The 19,480-nt window shown below is 36.4% G+C and overlaps 1 protein-coding gene across 1 annotated transcript in view; it reads left to right on the forward strand.

Annotated features, from left to right (window-relative positions):
- Positions 1 to 833: 833 nt before the first annotated feature.
- GRIK1 (glutamate ionotropic receptor kainate type subunit 1) overlaps positions 834 to 19,480 on the forward strand; it is a 116,768-nt gene continuing 98,121 nt past the window's right edge. The window contains exon 1 of the mRNA XM_089909878.1: positions 834 to 1,044. Coding sequence (XP_089766004.1) covers positions 834 to 1,044 — 211 coding nt within the window. The remainder of the gene's footprint in view (positions 1,045 to 19,480) is intronic.

The following is a 19,480-nucleotide window of genomic DNA, read 5'->3' on the forward strand; positions in this document are numbered from 1 at the left end:
TATGTGTATATGTATGTGTGTGTAGACAGAGAGAGAGAAATAGACAGAAACACCAATGGATGGTCACCCTACTAAATTATTGGTTTGTCCTTTATTCCCACAGTTCTTTGTTCAAACCTCAAATAAGTCACTTATCATGTCACACAATAGTGCCACTATTTGCATTTGGTCTTGCCCTTTACATTGTTCTATCCAATTTTGTATTCCGAGAGCTTGGCACAGAGGCAGAAGTTCAGAAGGTATTTTAAAAATATTTGATAAAGGAATTAACAACAAATTAAGGCCCATGTGTGCTCCCTGATCCATATTCTATGGTAGAAAGATGTTGAAACTGAGTTTGCTGTTGTTACAGTGAGCATGCAGAGTGCATAAACAAATTCCAAACCAGCATATTATGTTATGTGTACCTCTTCCCCTTACCCAGTTTTAAGAAACACAAAGTTGAAAAAAAATTTGCTTTGACTGGCTGGTTCATCATACAAGATTTTGTTTACTATAGACCCACTTTTCATTCCATACTTATTGAAGACACACAAAGTACAAGGCTAAATGCTAGGAATGAAAATCGGAATATGTTTAAATGAAGAAGCAGTTGGGAAATAACCAAACAGCATGACAAAGATTCATTAGAGAGTTAGAATTGCCAGATTTTTTAACCCTGTACTCTATATTTCTACCTGTGGGACTTAAATCAAGGGTATTAGTTATCTATTGATAGCAATCTATAGTTATCTATCTTTACCCCAAAACTTAGCAGCTTAATAGAGCACAAATTTATTACCTCATAGTTTCTGTGAGTCAGGAATCCCTCTGTGCCAGAGTCTTTCACACCCATGACTGCGGCCTCATCTGCAGTTTCAGCTGTGGAGGGGGCAGCAGTTGTTGACAGGATTCAATTCCTTGAGGATTGTTGGACTGAGAACCTCAACTGCAGTTGGCTGGAGGCCACCCTCAACTCCTTGCCATGTGGGCCTTTTCAACAAACTATCTTACTTCCTCAAAGTGTGCAAGCCAAGAAGGCAATAAAGAGAATCTATTATCAAGGTTAGACATCACAGTCATTTATAATCAAGTCACAGAAGTGACATCCCATCACTTTTTCTATACTCTGAGTTTTAGAAACAACTTACTATGTCCAGCCCATATTCAAAGGGAGGGGATTACACAAGACTGCGAATACCAGGAGGTGGGGATTATTGAGGGTGATCTTAAAGGCTGTCTGTTACAGCAAATAACTAAATTTCTCTAAGCCTACTTCCTTTTTCTCTAAAATAGAAAACAAAATGTCTCCTACCTCATGGGATTGATGTGAAAATCAAATAGTACATTTAAGCCCTGAGCATATAGTGAGAACTCAGTAAATGTTAGTTCTCATTAGTTAATCACAACACCATGACATGTCCTGTGGTCAGATTATTCAAAGAACTATGGGACCACATGAGAGGAACACTTAACACCATCTTGAAATTTATAGACAAACTTTTCAGAACGGTTGAAGTCTACACTGAGGCTTGGATATAGGACAGAAGTAGCCAGCTAAGGGATAAGAAGAAAGAGAATGGGATTCCAGGGAGAGAGAAAGCCCTAGAAACCAGAAAGAGTTACATTGCCAGCTAGACTGAGAACTGTGCAGGACTGATTACCCCTCTCCTCTTTGGCATTCCTGCCTGAAAGGTGGGACACAGAGAGAAGGTAAAATTAATGTCAGAAGCATGCAAATGTATGTGCACATACACCATCAAGCTCCAACACAATGATACTTTGTGCACATGACATTTCTAGACATTAATGCAGAAATGTCTAGAGACAGAAGGAGGAGAATAGGAAGAGAAGTTAGAATTGTCATCTCTAGGTCAAAAGGACCTGAGTTTCTTGCAATGCCTCTTCTGTAAGTGAGATGCCATCCTGCTCCTGGTCCTTACAAAGCAGTGGTCTCCTGGACCTGGGTGAGCCAGACCACTAGGACAAGCTTCCTTGGCTGGCCCATTCTCAGGCACTTTGATACTGTTTAAATTTCCCAATGCTAAACACTCATAAAGTTTGAAATCCATTTCACAGCTCCCATATTTATAGGACACTGTTTTAAATTAGACTTTATTGATGTTTTACTTTGAATTGCTAATATATTTATATTTTTCAAGATAAAACAAAATATTATCTCAAAATACCCACTGAGGATTCTTGTTCCCATCCCCATGTCTTTCTACCCTCCCCTCAAAGGTTAATGGGAAATAATTGATTTTCCCCAAAGTTGTTTATTTGATTTTCTCCCAACATTTTATTTTGAAAGTTTTCAGACCACAAGGAAAGTTACAATAATCCTATTAAAAACACCCAAATGCCCTTCATCAATATTCACCAGGTGATAACATTTTGCTGCATTAGCTTTATCTCTTTCTCTCTGTATCTGTACATATACACATGTTCATTTCAGAGTTGGTTACAGAAATTAAAATACTTTACCCCTAAGTCTTTCTAAATAAACATGCAGAAACAGCTAGAAACACCTTGGAAAAGGAGAGCAGGGAGGAGATTGGGAAAAGTATAGCTTTACCCAGGATTAAACCATACAATAAACCCTCTATAAGTAATTCAGTATAGTACTAGAACATGACTAGGCAGACATACCAATGATACAGAATAGAATACCTAGAAATAAACTCAAGTACATATGAAAATTTAGAAGCAAGAAGGGTGACATCTCAAAACAGTAAGGAAAAGATGTACTACTTTTTACTAGTGTGGGGCAAACTAAATAGCTATTTGGAAAATGTAAACTTGGGTTCACTCCATACATAAAAAGACGCTCCAAATGCATCAGATCTCAGTATGCAAACAGTGAAAAAGTATAATACTTAAAAATAATAATAATAAGTGAATTTCTTTATAAGTTAAGTGTAAAAAAATAATCCAGGCACAATTTCAAAAACTGACAAATGTGCCTGCAACAAAAATATTAAAACATCACATGGCAAAAACTGAAATTTGTTTAAGAAATTCATCCATATACCCACTTGTGTTCCACACTTTTATTGAACCAAGCAGTGAGGTTTATTATTCAGTGGTGACTAAATTTCCATGTGCTCAGGCAGAGGTAAACTCTTTCCTCTGAGATTTCCATTGTACATCTGTTGGGTGACTCATTGACGTGTAACATTGTCCTGGTCCCAGGAAACCGATGTTGTACTTGGAAAATCTGCTCATTGCATCTCCAATCCAAGTGTTTGACATCCTTCTAAGTATGTCTGTCAAGTTCTTGCTCTTCCTCTGTCTTCATACTTAATTTTTCATTTAATGCATTTCTAATAAAAACACAAGACTCTGTACTGAAGATATTTGGCATGAATTTGGAAACATGAGAAGATAGAAACCTCTTTTATTTCTAATTTCTTTTTTGTTTTGTTTTTGTTTTTGTTTTTGTGATATGTGGGCCTCTCCCTGTTGTGGCCTCTCCCGTTGCGGAGCACAGGATCCAGACACACAGGCTCAGCGGCCCACGGGCCCAGCCGTTCCGCGGCATGTGGGATCTTCCCGGACCGGGGCACGAACCCGTGTCCCCTGCATCGGCAGGTGGACCCTCAACCACTGCGCCACCAGGGAAGCCCTCTAATTTCTTTTTTAATAACAGAAATAAATTAAACTCAATCATGTTTGCATGAATGATTCTATTTTCATTTAAGTGACTCTTAAATGAAAATCCAAAGATTTTGCAGAATTAGGTAAACTCTGTCAGAGTTTTCCTAACTCATTTATTTTTATTTGAGGGCATATGGTAAGATTCTTTCCTTGACAGAATACTACAGAATTAATTTTGACATATCGCTGTAAATGATGCCATTGTACCGCCTCCATGATTAAATATTCGCAAACATCGCCCAGAGCTTTCAAAAGGACTCTGTTTCCTTCCCATAGCAAAGGCCGGGAAAGTGATGAGCCCATTTCCTGGTGATGGGCAAAAGCAAGAAAATATATGAAGATTCAAGAATTTGTCAAATGATACAACAGCAATAAATTTTCTACCAGTCTACCTGTAGAAGAAACATGTAAAATCCCTAATGAGATTTTGCACTAAAAAAGTTAACTGTTGGATAAGTTAAAATATGACAGTTTAATAAAAATGATCATGTTCTAACAGATCATTCAACCAAGCAAGCTTTGAAAACTTCTGGTGTAAAATTAATATATCAAAATGCTTCTGTATCCTTCAAGAAATGTGTCTTTTAGGAGAACCATAGCCTGCCAAAATTCTATTTTTTTTCATCAACATGACTTTAAAATGATTCCAAGGATAGAAATAGGAAAGGCTTTTTCCCCTCTAGCAATTTTTTAAAAATTTCTCTCTTGGGTGAAATGATGCTTAGCAGCAGCTGCAGCCACAATCTTTCAGTTCTGCCCCCCACCATCACTCACTTTTACTCAGTCTGCACCATTTTAAAATGTTACTTTGCTGTTTAACAGGAACAAAAAATGGATCAATACTCCAATAAAACATAAATTAACCTGTCAAGGACTGAACGTCGTTAAGAGATCTGATCAACATAATAAAAATCTGGTCTCTAATCTCAAATCATGGCCAGAGACAGCCACTGAATACCACGGGGACTCATTTTCCTAAATTGTGAAAAGCACATTTTGAAAAGGACAAGAAGTTTCTTATGGACAAGAAAGGCAACAAGAAGAATAGTTTAGAGAAGCATTGAGCATCCCTTCAAGAGGACCTTGCCAAAGTGGCAAGGGGAGGGAACAGGACTGACTAGGAGAAGCTGGCTTCTAGAGCTTCAGCTTCCATAATAACGTTTCCTAAAACCGATCTGCCTGCGAATGCAGCACAGTCAAGGTGTCCCCTTGGTGAACTGAACTTCTCTGCCTTAAGAAAAAAAAGGTCAACCTCCGGCCTACCCACTGTCTAGTCTTTCTGCAGTGCTTGAGGCTGTAATAACTGCCATCACTGGTAACTGTGGTCCTGCGAGTTGGCAACAAATCCCTTCCCAGGTGGGTGCTTTCAAATATTTTGCTACTAAAAAATTAGAGGACCTACTTGAATTAACTAATAGATAGCACTCTTTAATAATGGCTCACCATTTAATCTTGGCATGTAATATTGAAGGTGTTCAAAGGATTGAATAATGTTGCTGTTAATGAAAGTCCCTCCATTTCCACTCCCTGTTTACCTGAATAAGATGTCTGAGCTACCTTACAGGGTGGTTGTGAAGATCAAATTAATTAAGATAAAATGTGAAGGGCACCAGGAACAGTGGCAGGTACATAACAAGTACTGCATGAGGGACTGCTATTATTACTATTGTATTAACTAAATATATTACTTATGTATAATTATAAATATTCTAAATAAATTATGATTATATAAATTACAAAATATATTAGTTATAATGAACTATATATACTAAAATTAATACATTATAAATGTTATACTATATACATATGTGTATATGTGTACATGTTCATTGCAGAAAATACAGAAAGATTATGCATAAAACATTTCCAAATCATAAATATAAGTTATTTTAGAGTAAAATTCTGTGGAAAAAGTTGAGGAGAAAGTTAAAGATGCTAATGTAAAACTGTTAAGACTAACTTATTATGATTTTACATGAATGATGGTGGGAAGCAAATCACCTCCAAGTTTATATTCTATTGGATACTTTAAATGGAGTGAAATAATTATTTTTAAATGCCAATATTTTGAGTATGCTGACAATTATACTTTTACAAGTATTTAAATGCATTATAAACATATTTTTTTAATCACCTACCTCTATCTTGTCCCTCCCCCTTCCCGCTCCCCACTGGTAACCACTAGTTTGTTCTCTATATATGTGTCTGCTTCTTTTTTGTTTTATTCACTTGTTTGTTGTATTTTTTAGATTCCACATATGTGACAGCATGCAATATTTGTCTTTCTCTGTTTGAGTTATTTCTGTCTGACTTAGCATAATGCCCTCCAAGTCCATCCATGTTGTTGTGAACGGAAAATTTCATTCTTTTTTAAAGCTGAGTAGTATTCATATATATATATATATATATATATATATATATATATACACACACCACATCTTCTTTATCCATTCATCTGTTGATGGACACTTAGGTTGCGTCCATATCTTGGCAACTATAAATTATGCTGCTATAAAGATTGGGGTGCTTTTATCTTTTCTAATTAGTGTTGTTGTTTTTTTCTGATATATACCCAGGAGTTGAATTGCTGGGTCATGTGGTAGTTCTATTTTTGTTTTTTTGAGAAACCTCCATACTGTTTTTCCACAGTGGCTGCACCAGTTTACATTTCCACCAACAGTGTAGGAGGGTTCCCTTTACTTTACATCCTCACCAAAATTTGTTATTTGTGTTCTTTTTGATGATGACCATTCTGACAGGTGTGAGGTGGTGCCTCACTGTGGTTTTGATTTGCATTTCCCTGATGATTAGCACCATTGAGCTACAGTAATCAAAACAGCATGGTACTGGCACAAAAACAGATATATAGATCAATGGAACAGAATAGAGACCCCAGAAATAAACCCACACACTTTGGTTAATTAATCTATGACAAAGGAAGCAAGAATATACAGTGGAGAAAACACAGTCTCTTCAATAAGTGGTGCTAGGAAAACTGGACAGCTACATGTAAAAGAATGAAATTAGAACATTCTCTACCATCATATAAAAAATAAACTCAAAACTGATTAAAGACCTAAGTGTAAGGCCATAAAACTCCCAGAGGAAAACAGGAAGAATACTCTTTGACATAAATCACAAATATTTTTTGGATATGTCTCCTAAGCAAAGGAAACAAAAGCAAAAATAAACAAATAGGGCCTAATTAAACTTAAAAGCTTTTGCACATCAAAAGAAACCATCAACAAAACAAAAAGACAGCCTACTGAATGAGAGAAGATATTTGCAAATGATATGATTGATAAGGGGTTAATATCCAACATATATAAACAGTTCATACAACTCAACGTCAACAAAACAAACAACCCAGTTAAAAAATGGGCAGAAGAACTGAATAGACATTTTTCCAAACAGGAAATGCAGATGGCCAACAGACATGTTATGAACATTTAAAAATATTTTTCAAAATTACTTTTTTGGGGAGGGAGGTTGTATTAGTCAGGATTCTCCAGAGAAATAAAACTAATAGAATATATAAAGAGAGGAAAAGATTTGTTATAAGGAATTGACTCACATAATTACAGAGGCTGAGAAGTCCCACAGTCTGTCATTTACAAGCTGGAGACCCAGGAAATCCTGTGGTGTAACCTAGTCCAAGTGCAAAGGCCTAAGAATCACGTGAGCCCATGGTATATGTTCCAATTCAGGCCTGAAGAGCCTGAGAACCAGGAGCATCCAGGACAGGAGAAGACCTATGTCTGAGCTTAAGAAATCAGGCAAGAATTTTAAAAGGTGAATTTCTCCATCCTACCCCTCTTGTTCTATTCAGGGCCTCAATGGATTGGATGATATGCACCCACATTAAGGACGGTGATCTACTTTTCTGATTCCACAGATTGAAATGTTAATCTCATCTGGACACACCCTCACATACTTGATCAGAAACAATGGTTAATCTGGGCACACCATGGCCCAGTCTTACTGACTCACAAAGTTAACCCTCCTGGAGTGAACAGATATATTCAGAGACCTCTGGTTTATATTGTATAGAATGAATACATCACCTTCCTCCACGCTTCCCAGTCTCCATACCACTGCCAGAATAACCGGTGAAAACTCAGCTCTGACTTCTTCTTGTCTCTTCTAAAACTTCTTCAATTCCCTTCTACCTCAAGAAAAATCCAAATCTTTCAGCCCAGTCTACAGTCTCTTCAACTACAGCCCCCATCCCTTTCCTGCCTCCTCTTCTGCAATTTCTCGACGTTCCATCCACACAGAGCACTGGCCAAAAGAATTATTCTCAGCATACCCTCTTCTCTTACAGTGGTACCTTTGGCATCAGGATTCCTCTTCCTAGAATGCCATCCTTCTCATTCTCTTCCCATCAGGGGCCCCGTTTAAAATGGGACGTTGCCAGAGGGGTCTACCTGGACCATCCTATCTAAAAGAGCACCCTTGTCTCTGTCACCCTTGATCCCTCATCTTGCTTTATGTGTAAGCACAGCACTTTATATTGCCTGTCGCTATATTAAATATTTTTAATGCCTTTTTTTCTCCTACTAGGCTATAGTTTCCATGAAAGCAGAAAGTTGGTCTTACTTATTTTAACACATGTGTATCATTACCTCCAAACAGTGCTGGCACACTCTAGATATCCAATAAAAGCTGTAAATGGATGCATACATGAACCAGAAAGTGTCATATTCGATTCTGTATCCCTGGCACAGCTTAGTTTTGCAATGCATATGTATTGACTTGAATATAGTACAAAAGTCTGTGTTATTGTTTACAAAAACAATGTCTAGTCTCTTTATCTGAAGATATTTTAGCAATATCTAAATAGCTTTGTTTCTAAAAGAACTAAAGTTACAAGCATGAATTTTACTAGATGACCAAGTTCCCTTTAAATCCTTGGACTTTATGATAATTTAAGACAGAGACATACATTAAAAATAATCACCTTGTACAATCTATATATTCCTATTCTCTCAAATATAACTTTTCTGCAGAAACTACTTGGAGACATAAAATCTAAAAGTAAAAGAAAAAGCCATTGTGTTTTCTTTTCAAATTTAGCATTAATTGTTTCCAATTTTAGAAATTTCTTCAGCACAAAGTATCATTTTTTGCTTTTTAGCAATTCCAGTTTCATTTCTGTTGGTCCTTTAGTAATGCAAGAGACTTGAAAAAGAAATTAACTGTCTCCAGGTGGTTGTAGGAAGATTTGACTGCTGTCCTCTTAGGTATGATGGAGTATCCATGTTTATTTATTCTGAATGTAAATTTGCAATCTCCTCAAAGGTGGAAAGGTGGTACCTGTTTTAATTAATAAAGATGATTTTATAAAAACAAACGTGCCTACACACACACACAATGGGGTGAGGGATTAGGAAACAAGACAGCACTGGCAAAATTACCAATGCAAGAACCTCTCAGAAATCAATCCGTCCAGGCCTCTGTTTCTGCCCAACACAGCCAACATCTGCTTAGCTCTGTCCTCTTTTCTGATTTGCCCTATGCAACTGGCTTCCTGGGCTGTCTCTGTGACTGCTCTCAGTCATTTCTAAATAAGCCAAGCAAGCAGTTTGGGTGGGATTGGCTTCCAATGATCAAATAAACAGTGTTTTTTCAAGAAGCAGAAGAGTTTACAGCAAAATCAATGTAGTATGAATAAAGTTATCCTAGTAGGAGATAAACAAGTAGATATGCTCACCTTCAGAGTCATGTTATGGAACTTAAAATACTTCTCAGAACTGTGTTTCAGAGGATTACTTCTGACAGAAATATTTTTTCAGAACACCTATGTTATTCATTGCATGAAAGCTGAAGTCGTTTTATTTCCAGTGTTGGGGGTAGAAAACTTTCCTGTGATCTCCATCTGTGGCACCTGCCATTAAATCGTGAACACCAATTTGTACTAAAAGCTTGGATTGCCCAGAAGGGCTCCTGAAGTTTTCTTTAATGTAATAGCCTAGGATTTTAAGTTAGAATATGAGAGGAAAAGCTAAAAAAATGACTAAAGAATTTGTTATTTCCAAGATTCGGGTATGGCTCTGGGACAAGGAGAAGCTAGCCAGTGAGCTAAAAACAGTTTTCTCTTTCACTTCTCCTTCTGGAATGTGCCCCTTTTATTTTGTCATTCTTGGCTTGGCTCACCACTTCCCAAGCCTCCTCTGTCGTTTCATTCTGCCGGAGGATTTCCTTTCCAATATTTTGGCTGAATGTTCAGCTTTGTTAGCAGAAATGCAAAGTGAGCGCTTTGAAGCATTACCCACTAAAATCCAATTTTAAACAGTTAGAGCTACAACTTCCCCCATCCTCTGGGAAACGAGCCTTCAGTTTCTTTGCTCTTCAAGGCAGAACGTTCGGAGCTGGATTTATCACCCAGGCCACAGTCTTGCTGAGACCATCAGATAAGCCACCAGAGTGAGGTTTGTCAGGCCACACTTTAAAGGGGACTTCTTGGAAAGGTGAACTGCTTTTTTTAAAAAAAACTTATTTCATATTGGAGTATAGTGGATTAACAATGTTGTGTTAGTTTCAGGTGTAGAGCAAAGTGATTCATTTATACATATGCATGCATCTATTCTTTTTCAAGTTCTTTTCTCATTTAGGTTATTACAAAATATTGAGCAGAGTTCCCTGTGCTATACAGTAGGTCCTTGTTGGTTATCCATTTTAAATATAGCAGTGTGTATATGTAAATCCCAAACTCCCAAGATGAACTGCTTTTTGAAAGTGGTAAATATTGATGACTTTTATACAGTTTTGGGTAAAACATAAAGAGTACATCTGAAGGTATGAACACTGTATTCTTTGAAAGAACTCACATTTCTTTAAGTGAAAGATAATAAATATTTTGTGAGCAATGCAGGCATCATTAAAATTTTAAGAAAATATAACCTTTCATAAAAATGTCCATTTAATAAACTCTGAAAGTAATTTATGATACATATCCGTAAGCCTAATAATAACAGTTTTCATGTATTATCTGATTTTTATAACTTTTTTCTCAGGAAATAAATTTACTATGCCCACTTCACAGATAAAGAAACGAAGATCTTGAAGGAAATATCCACAGTCAGCAATTTAAACTTTGGATAAAACTATCCCTTGATATTGTAGCCATGTTGCTATTATGAAACTATTATGAAATGAATCAGAATGGGGTAGCTTTTCTCTTGCTCTCTTTTTATCCTTCTATGCGATTTTCTGGCCATAGATAAAGTAAGACCATGTTAAAAAAAAAAATGAGACAACAGTAAAATTCTGAATAGGCTGTTTACATATATTCTATGAGTGCAATCATCACAATGAGTTTTGATTGCTTCCTAGGAACTTAGACTTAATTTCATTTCTGGGCCATAGTAAGAAAAAATATTTGTCTTGATGCCTTGCATATTTAACGTAACCTTCCTAAAATATCGTAAACAATTATGACCTTTCTTTAACTCCTTTCCCTTGTCATCTTTTCTTAGGAACTAGCATTGTATCAATCTCTTCATAGATGTTTCCAATTTTTAATTATCCACAGACAATGAAAGTGTCTTTCAATAAAACTGTGATATTCTGGTTGCTTTGTCATATTCATATATCCTCTTTTCTCCCAGAGAGGTGGTTAGCAAATGTAAGTTGTCCTAAGTCATTAGAAGACTTGGGGTACAGTGAGGAAAGAAAACATTTTAGTTATGAAATAATTTTTTTAACGTACTGAAGATAGGAGAGTATAATTTGTCAATGGGATGAAATCAGGGTCCCTACCAGCCCATATGACACCTTTGTGAGAACTAGAAACAGACTCCTCTCTGAGGGGACATAGCCTTACATAACTTGTGGAACTTGGCCCCTTTCTGCCCCCTCAACCCACTGAACAGCTTATCCTGAGAGAAATGGTAGTGGATTTCACCCAAAATAAACAAATTTCAATGTAAACGACAATGAGGATTCACATATGCTTTCAACAAGTACTTATCAGTGTTTATCATGTGAAAGTTTTCTAGGCTCCAGGATGCAACAGTGAATAAAGCAAGTCCCTTCTTTCATGAAAAACATGTTTTCTTGGGGAGATGGAAAATAAATGAATGAATATGTAATATAGTAGGTTCTAATATATGCTGTGAAAAACAATGAGACATAGGTAACAGAGGAGAAAACACGTTCTAGGGACTGGGGAAATGCTTGCTACTGTCAGTTGATTGTAACATTGGGTTAGAGACAAGGCAATTTAGGGAGTGTGCAGGGTGGAGGTCTCTACATGTCAAGCTAAGAAAGCAAGGTGTGAGGGTACTAAGTTCGGAGCTCTGTGTATGTGGGAGCAACTGCAAGGAAACTGGTGAGGTGGCAGCCAATGGCAGAGTCACTAGAAAACATGACAAAAAGTCCTCAATGGGGCTAAGTCAAAGAGGCAGTGGTGGCTAGAATGTTGGGTTAAATTCTGATTGAGAGGGGAAGCTGTTGGAGAACTTTGAAAAGAGGAACTCTATATTTCCCACGGCCATTGAAAGGATCACTCTGGTCGCAGTGTGAGAAATGGACTCGTAGGCAGGAGGGCAGAGGAAAAGGCAAAGTGAAGGCACGCAGTACTTCTGGGAGGAACATCAGCAGCTTGGAGGGAGTGGCTGTGGTGGCAGAGCTTAGAGGTGGAGTCAGTTGCTTTCTTTCATCAGTGAAGCCTCTTCAGATTAGGCCAATGATATGCTGAAGCTGGTTTGTACTGGCTCACAAGAGCCAATTGTTCAATATTCGGGAATGTTATAAGCCTATTGTTAAACACAACTACTAAGAAAAAATTAAATTATATAAATTTATAGTTAAATATATTTAAAACAAAGGTAATAAATATTAAAATACACCACATCCTAATTATCTTATTGCTTTACTATTTATTACCTAGTCTTTAGGGTTTTTAAAATATCTATTGTATTCATACGGTAAAAATACTGTAAAATGGTGCACATGTCTTCCCAACAGTTTGTTGAGTGGCATCATATCGGTAGATTAAAATTAGCCATGGTCATAAAAAAATGTGGTATTTACCTACAATGGAATATTATTACCTTGAAAAAGAAGGAAATCCTGCCATTTGTGACAACATGAGTGAACTTAAAAATGAAAAAAGTGAAATAAACCAGTCACAGAAGGACAAATACTATCTGATATCATTTATAGGAGGAATCTGAAATAGTCAAACTCATAGAAGCAGGGCTGGGGGGAGAAAGAAATGGGGAGGTATTAGTCAAAGTGTACAGAATTTCAGTTATACAAGATGAATAAATCATAGAGACCTGCACAACATAGAGCTATATAGTTAGCAATAATGTATTGCATACTTAAACATTTACAATGAGGGTAGATCTTATGTTAAGTGTTGTTATTAAAAAATACAAAAATTGTTACAAAATTGCAAAATAATAATAATAAATAAAGAGTATGGAAAATAACTTTTGAAGGTGATGGATGGTTTATGGCATAGATTATGGTGATGATTTCATGTGTGTACACTTATCTCCAAACTCATCAGTTTGTGTATATTAAATATGTACAGCTTTTTGAATGTCAATCATACCTTAACAAAATGCTTCTAAAAATTGGTCATGGAATTCCCTGGAGGTCCAGTGGTTAGGACTCCATGCTTCCACTGCAAGGGGCCTGGGTTCGATCTCTGATCAGGTAACTAAGATCCCGCAAGCCATGGTGCAGCCAAAAATTTTAAAAAATGGCCATGATGGAAGAAGTATTTATCCCATGTAAATCTGTATCTATAAACACTAATATCATAGGTTGATGTATTGTGTCTTTGATTGTCTAAACTTAAAAAAATAGTGATGGAGAAATGTTAATAATGTAGACTTAAAATGTGCCAGGGCAAAGTCTGAAGCTGCAAGAAACTTCCATTTAATGAATTTAATTTGTGCAAGTGTGAGAAACAGTTTAACAGTAAATCACATATTTAATTACAGCATTTTGGGGGGAGGAAACAGTGAATTGGGATGCAACACTTTCATAAAATCATGGTTAAATTTCAATTCTTGGTTGGCTACAAATATGAGTTTAGCAAAATCAGCAAAAAATGTTGTACAAAAATCCATTGGCCATATGACATTTACAATAAATATTATTGTGTATTTCATTATTAATTGTAAACTTTTGTGAAAGTTTATATAAGTAAGATTTATAAGAAACTTGTGTACATATATACACATATATTTTTTTGAGAACTGGTTGTACCAACAGACCTCTGGATAAGGCTCCTTTATATTGGCATTTAGAGTTTGAAAATCAGGCACATAGATTATACATAATAAATCAAAATTCAGAGAAACCTCAGAATATGGGGCAAATGTTTACTTAGTAATAAATAGCAAGCACCCAAGGAGCGACACTGAGGAATTGTCCTCCTCAGCCAAATGTAACCTGCTGTAGGAGTAGAATATGAGCTTCACTCATCTCTTCCACATAAATTAAGTTCAACACCCCATGCTTCTTAAATGGAAACACTTCTCAACCTAAACCATAGAACATATTCATAGAGTGCCAACTCCCATGACCACTTTTTATGCATGCCTTGTTTACTAAGAAAATCAGCCACAGATACTGCCTATCAAATTATTATTATTTTGAGCTTCTGTGACCTGCAGTCACACAGAACTAGAATGTGTTTAAAGGAATATATTAACCCCATGGGAAAAGAGACCACATTTTGTTTTGATCCAATACTGAGTGAGGCAAATATACTAGCTCATCTTTCCACTTGCCCTATTCTGTACTTGCATATCCTCAAAGAATTTTTTTTTTAAGATTATTTATTTATTTATGGCTGTGTTATGTCTAAATTGCTGTGTGAGGGCTTTCTCTAGTTGTGGTGAGCAGGGGCTACTCTTCATTGTGGTGCATAGGTTTCTCATTGTAGTGGCTCTTCTCTTGTTGCGAAGCATGGGCTCTAGGTGCGTGGGCTTCAGTAGTTGTGGCACGTGGGCTCAGTAGTTGTGGCACACGGGCTTAGTTGTTCCACGGCATGTGGGATCTTTCTGGGCCAGGGCTCAAACCTGTGTCCCGTGCACTGGCAGGCAGATTCTTAACCACTGAGTCACCAGGAAAGTCCCAAAGAATTTTCCAATGGATAGAGGTAATTATCTCCCAATTCTCTGAGAACTCTTTCTTATTTAAATATATTCTTGGTATTCATGGGATAACGTCACTTATATATCCTTCTAATTATGATGTTTTACATATTTGACCTTTAACAAATTAAAGCTTCTGTTTCTTAACACAAAACACAATAGTTATTCCACAGGCAAAGTCAAATATGGATTATTAATACTCTTAATTGAAATCCACTTAAATTGCCCTCTTAAGACATATCACTTGAAGAGAAGCAACAATTAATGATCCATTACTGTGAACTGCAAATCATGGTCGCCAACTTCAGTGGTCAGAGAAAAAGTAGTGACAGTAATGGAAGGTAGATAATCTGTGCTGTATCCATGTGACACTGAAAAAAGTGTTGCTTTCAGCCCCTAATTTTGGGTCTCCCAGTCTTCTCCAACTCCCACAACCTGACTCTTCACATCTTGGGGAGGAACTTTCCTAGGATGCCAGATTATTAGTGTTTGAACTAGAAGAGTCCCTGGTAAACTGGTATGGTTTGTTACCTTACTCTTGGTAGAGATCCAAAATGAAGTTAAAGTACAGATCACATAGGAGAAAGGGGGAGGTTAGGATATAGTTAATGGCTGTAAAGTCATGAGGGTAAAGGAGATCATCCAAGATTTGTGAACAGGAAAAAGAGAATGGTAAAACAAACAAACAAACATGACATGACCACACAAGACAACCAACGTTACAGAGCAGGCTGAGAAGGAGAAGCTAATAAAATAAACTAAAAGTTAGAGAGATAAAAAGGGAGCCAGGGAACAGTTATGCAAAATTATAGCTAAGTTCTCTTACAAATGGCAACTCAAAGTTTTATCCATGAGCAGATGAAATTCCTCTTTGATTGGTGTAATCAACTATTTGAAATCTTAGATACAGTTTATAAGAAATGTTTACTTTGAAGAGCTCATTTACATTGAAAAATATTCTTTAGAATTTTATTAATACAAATACTTTTTTTCAAAAAACTTATATATCCTTCCTGAGATATTTTTGGATGGTGCTGAGATTTATGTTCCCTCTGCTTACCCTGTTCTACATGTTATCTTAAAACACCTACTTCTCTGTAAGAAACTCTGCATTACACGATAAAATTTTCTTCAGAACGGTGGTGGAAAAATACAATAATTATCATAAGTGGTTCATTTGGGCTGTAGAAAGTAGAAAAATAAATTTAAACACCTATTATGTTATTTGTAAAATTGAACATCTCCTTCATATATAGACTGACTAACTAGGGTTTGGGGCAATGTTTGCAAATTACTGGGTATACTACCATATTCTTATAAATTCTACTTTCTTGGAAAAGAAGACCATACTTCAAGTGATGCAATAAAGCCATCAAGGAAACATAATTATTACCATACATGCTTGGTATAATAACTTCAAAGCCATGAATCATAGTATTTACCATTTTCTCTCATTTCAAGGGGTGAGTAAAGACTGACGATGAGTTGTTAAAACATCTTAATTTTTCTTTCTATAGACATCCACAAGCATTTAAAAGCAGCCAAAACTACTCCCCAGAATTCTTAGACACTCAAAGTCATTTTTAAGCTTGTAGTGAAAACTCAATCTTAAATTTACAGAATCACCCTTTATACATAGGTAACACTTCCAGAAACCTCGTCTCTCTTGACTGCAGTTATAGACATGAAAAATACCTCCAAGTGGTGAAAACTGAAAAAGCCCAGATACTTCACTTCATAGATAAGATTCTCAGGCCTTTGCTGTCTTACTATTACTTAACCCACTGGTCTCACATAGCCTACATATCTTACGTATTTATTGCATTGATTTTCTATTGTCGTATTTACAATTTCTCTTCTATTGCCCTATTAATCTATTGCCTTAAAATGTAAGCTCAATCTTGTGTGTTGTTCATTGATTATCCCAAGATGTACCTGTAGGTGTTCCATGATTATTGTTGCATAAATTATTCTGGATATAACAAATAAACAAATAGTACAGCATGACTGGTGGTCTGGCTTGTGTCCCTCCTACATGAAAGTCTGTTTTTTTGGCCATGCTGGGCGGCTTGTGGGATCTTCGTTCCCTAACCAGGGATCGAACCCCAGGCCCTTGGCAGTGATAGTGCAGAGTCTTAACCACTGGATCTCCAGGGAATTCCCTACATGAAAGTCTTGAGTGGTGGGCTTTGGGAGGGTAGGCAAGGGTGGGCATCCCACACTCCGAACACCAGGCTTCAAAATGGAGCCACTGCTGCCAAGGTCCTCTCGGGTGTCTTCCCTGTGCCCAGAAGCTCTTTGCAAGATGTCATTAGGAAGTTGTTTTCAGAGCCTATGAGCTTCCCTCTAGCCTTGATTCACACCCATGCAGTAACTCAACCAGGGCTCCAAGCACAGGAGTCCCCTTCCACCTTCCCTCTTCTCACTTCTCTGTTTCCTCCAAATGTAATGAAATGAGAAATTCCTAGCCTTCTTCATTCACCGGATGCCCTTCTTTCCTCAGCACTCAAGAAACCATCTAGACTTGGGGGGCAGAGAATCTTGAAAGGGCTTAAAGCTCAGGGCTACAAAAGATGGTATTTCCAACACATGATGAGTCAAAGAAAGTTTGGGGAAAAGGGAGGGGTCAGGATCGCCTGGGTCCCCAGTTACAATCACCTCAATTCTTTGGAAAAAAGAACTCTGAGTTTCAACTAATTAAAATGCTGAGGACAATTTGGAAAGTGACATATTCAACCCATTTATAAGTTGTGTTCCACTTATATGGCCTTGTCTCTTCTTTCACATTCTTCTAATTACTCTTCCCTGTCCATGTTACTTAAAATTGCAAACTGCCTCTTATGTCAATAATCCCCATTCTCCTCTCCTGCTTCCTTAACAGCATCTGAGATATTTTATGTCACATGCATAATTTATGCATTTATTCTGTTTATTATTTCCCTTATTCCATTAGAATATCAGCTCCATGAAGTTAAGGATTTTGTTTTGTTACCCCAGGACCTAGAATTGTGCCTGACACATGGTGAATGTTCAGTAATTACTCATTGACTGAAGGAGTGAATAGTCTAATTGACACACTGCACTTTCCATTTATGAGTTATTATAATACACATCTTCATCCACAGTGTGATGTAATGATTTAGAGCATTGAAATATGATTGACAGGGCTAACTCTCACAGCACTTGCTCATGGATCTTGTCTAGCAGTCCACATCTTTTGGGGCTTCCCTCATCTCCAAGCTTATAAGTCATTATACTCTTACTTTCTTCCTTATTCAACCTAGACCCCACTCTCCTTTGTGTCAAATTTCTACTCCCCAGTTCACTAAGCCCTACTAATTTGGGCCTTCTATCACACTTGTCCTGCAGTTTCACTTACATCCTTGAATCTATCTTATATCCTTGAGCAGCCAATCACCATGGGAGAAAATATGACTGTGTGGATGCTCTTACAATGTTACAGCTTTGAACTTCAGCTGGGACCTCAATGCTGCTTGGCTGGGTTTGTCACTGATATGTTCTCTGTCCTGTCCTCTATTCCTCTACATGGGCAATTACAGACATTTACATTTCAAGCATCCCAACTATCCCTGACCCCCTTCACTTTTCATTAAGGAAAGACCTCATTTCATATTTTGAAGAGAAAGTAGAAACTATCAGGTGTGAATTTCCTTAACTTTCACCTACCTTCACTTACCAACTTATCTCTCCCCACAACCCCTGCTCATAGACCTTCTTTGCATTCCCACATTGGGTGGTCTGATCCTCAGATATTGACCAAATGACCCATATTGGGCCTAGAGCAAAGGTAGTAGTGTCTACTCCAGATGGCATAGATTAGAGAGGATTCTAAATTCACTGTCAACATGTAGTACCATTACATCATGTTTTACAATTAAAGAAAATTATAATATTTTCTATGACTGAAACTTAATTTTCAAAAAAACAATGTGATAAACAATAACCTCAAAAATTGTCATTATAATTTAGTAAATTATACTAAGACCTAAAAATATGCTCTTATCTTTTGCTGCACTTCTAAAAATTGATTTCAAAATAATAATTAGAGCAGTAGATAGATTCAGGTAATATGTACACATACATAACTAATGTCAGAAAACTGTAAATAAGCTAAATACTCGTCCATAAGGATTAGATATACTATAATAAATTTATATTATAAAGTTTTTACACAACCATTAAATGGTATATTAGATTTCTAATTCAATGATCACAATGTAATGCTTTTTGAAAAATAAATTATATAAAACTATATATAGAATTTAACAATATTTTGAAAATATATATCCAAAAGATATACTCCAAATTATTAAAGTTTATCTCTCAGTGATGAAATTATAGGGGATTTTAATTTTATTCTTTATGTGTAATATTATTTCAAAAAAATAATAAATGGTATAGTTTAAAAGCACATTTTGAAGCATACATATTTTGACTTTTAATTTTAGAAAAAATATACATATGCATATATATATATGTGATTATATATAAAGAGTATTTTGGCTTGTTAATGTCATGTGAATTGTATTATCATCTATATAGCTAAGAAAAATCAGAGTGCTTTAAAGGAATCCTAAAAATGGATCAAGAAAGCTGACAAAAAGTTAAATATTATGGCATTGAGACCTTGTTTATTTTCATAAAATACGATTCTTAAATGTTCCCTTTCCTCTGTTCACATAAAGACAAATAAATCTCATTCA

Source organism: Delphinapterus leucas, chromosome 4, assembly GCF_059928025.1.
Source record: "Delphinapterus leucas isolate spDelLeu-1000000601 "Yukka" chromosome 4, BTC_Dleu_Yukka2, whole genome shotgun sequence".
Classification (NCBI taxonomy): domain Eukaryota; kingdom Metazoa; phylum Chordata; class Mammalia; order Artiodactyla; family Monodontidae; genus Delphinapterus; species Delphinapterus leucas.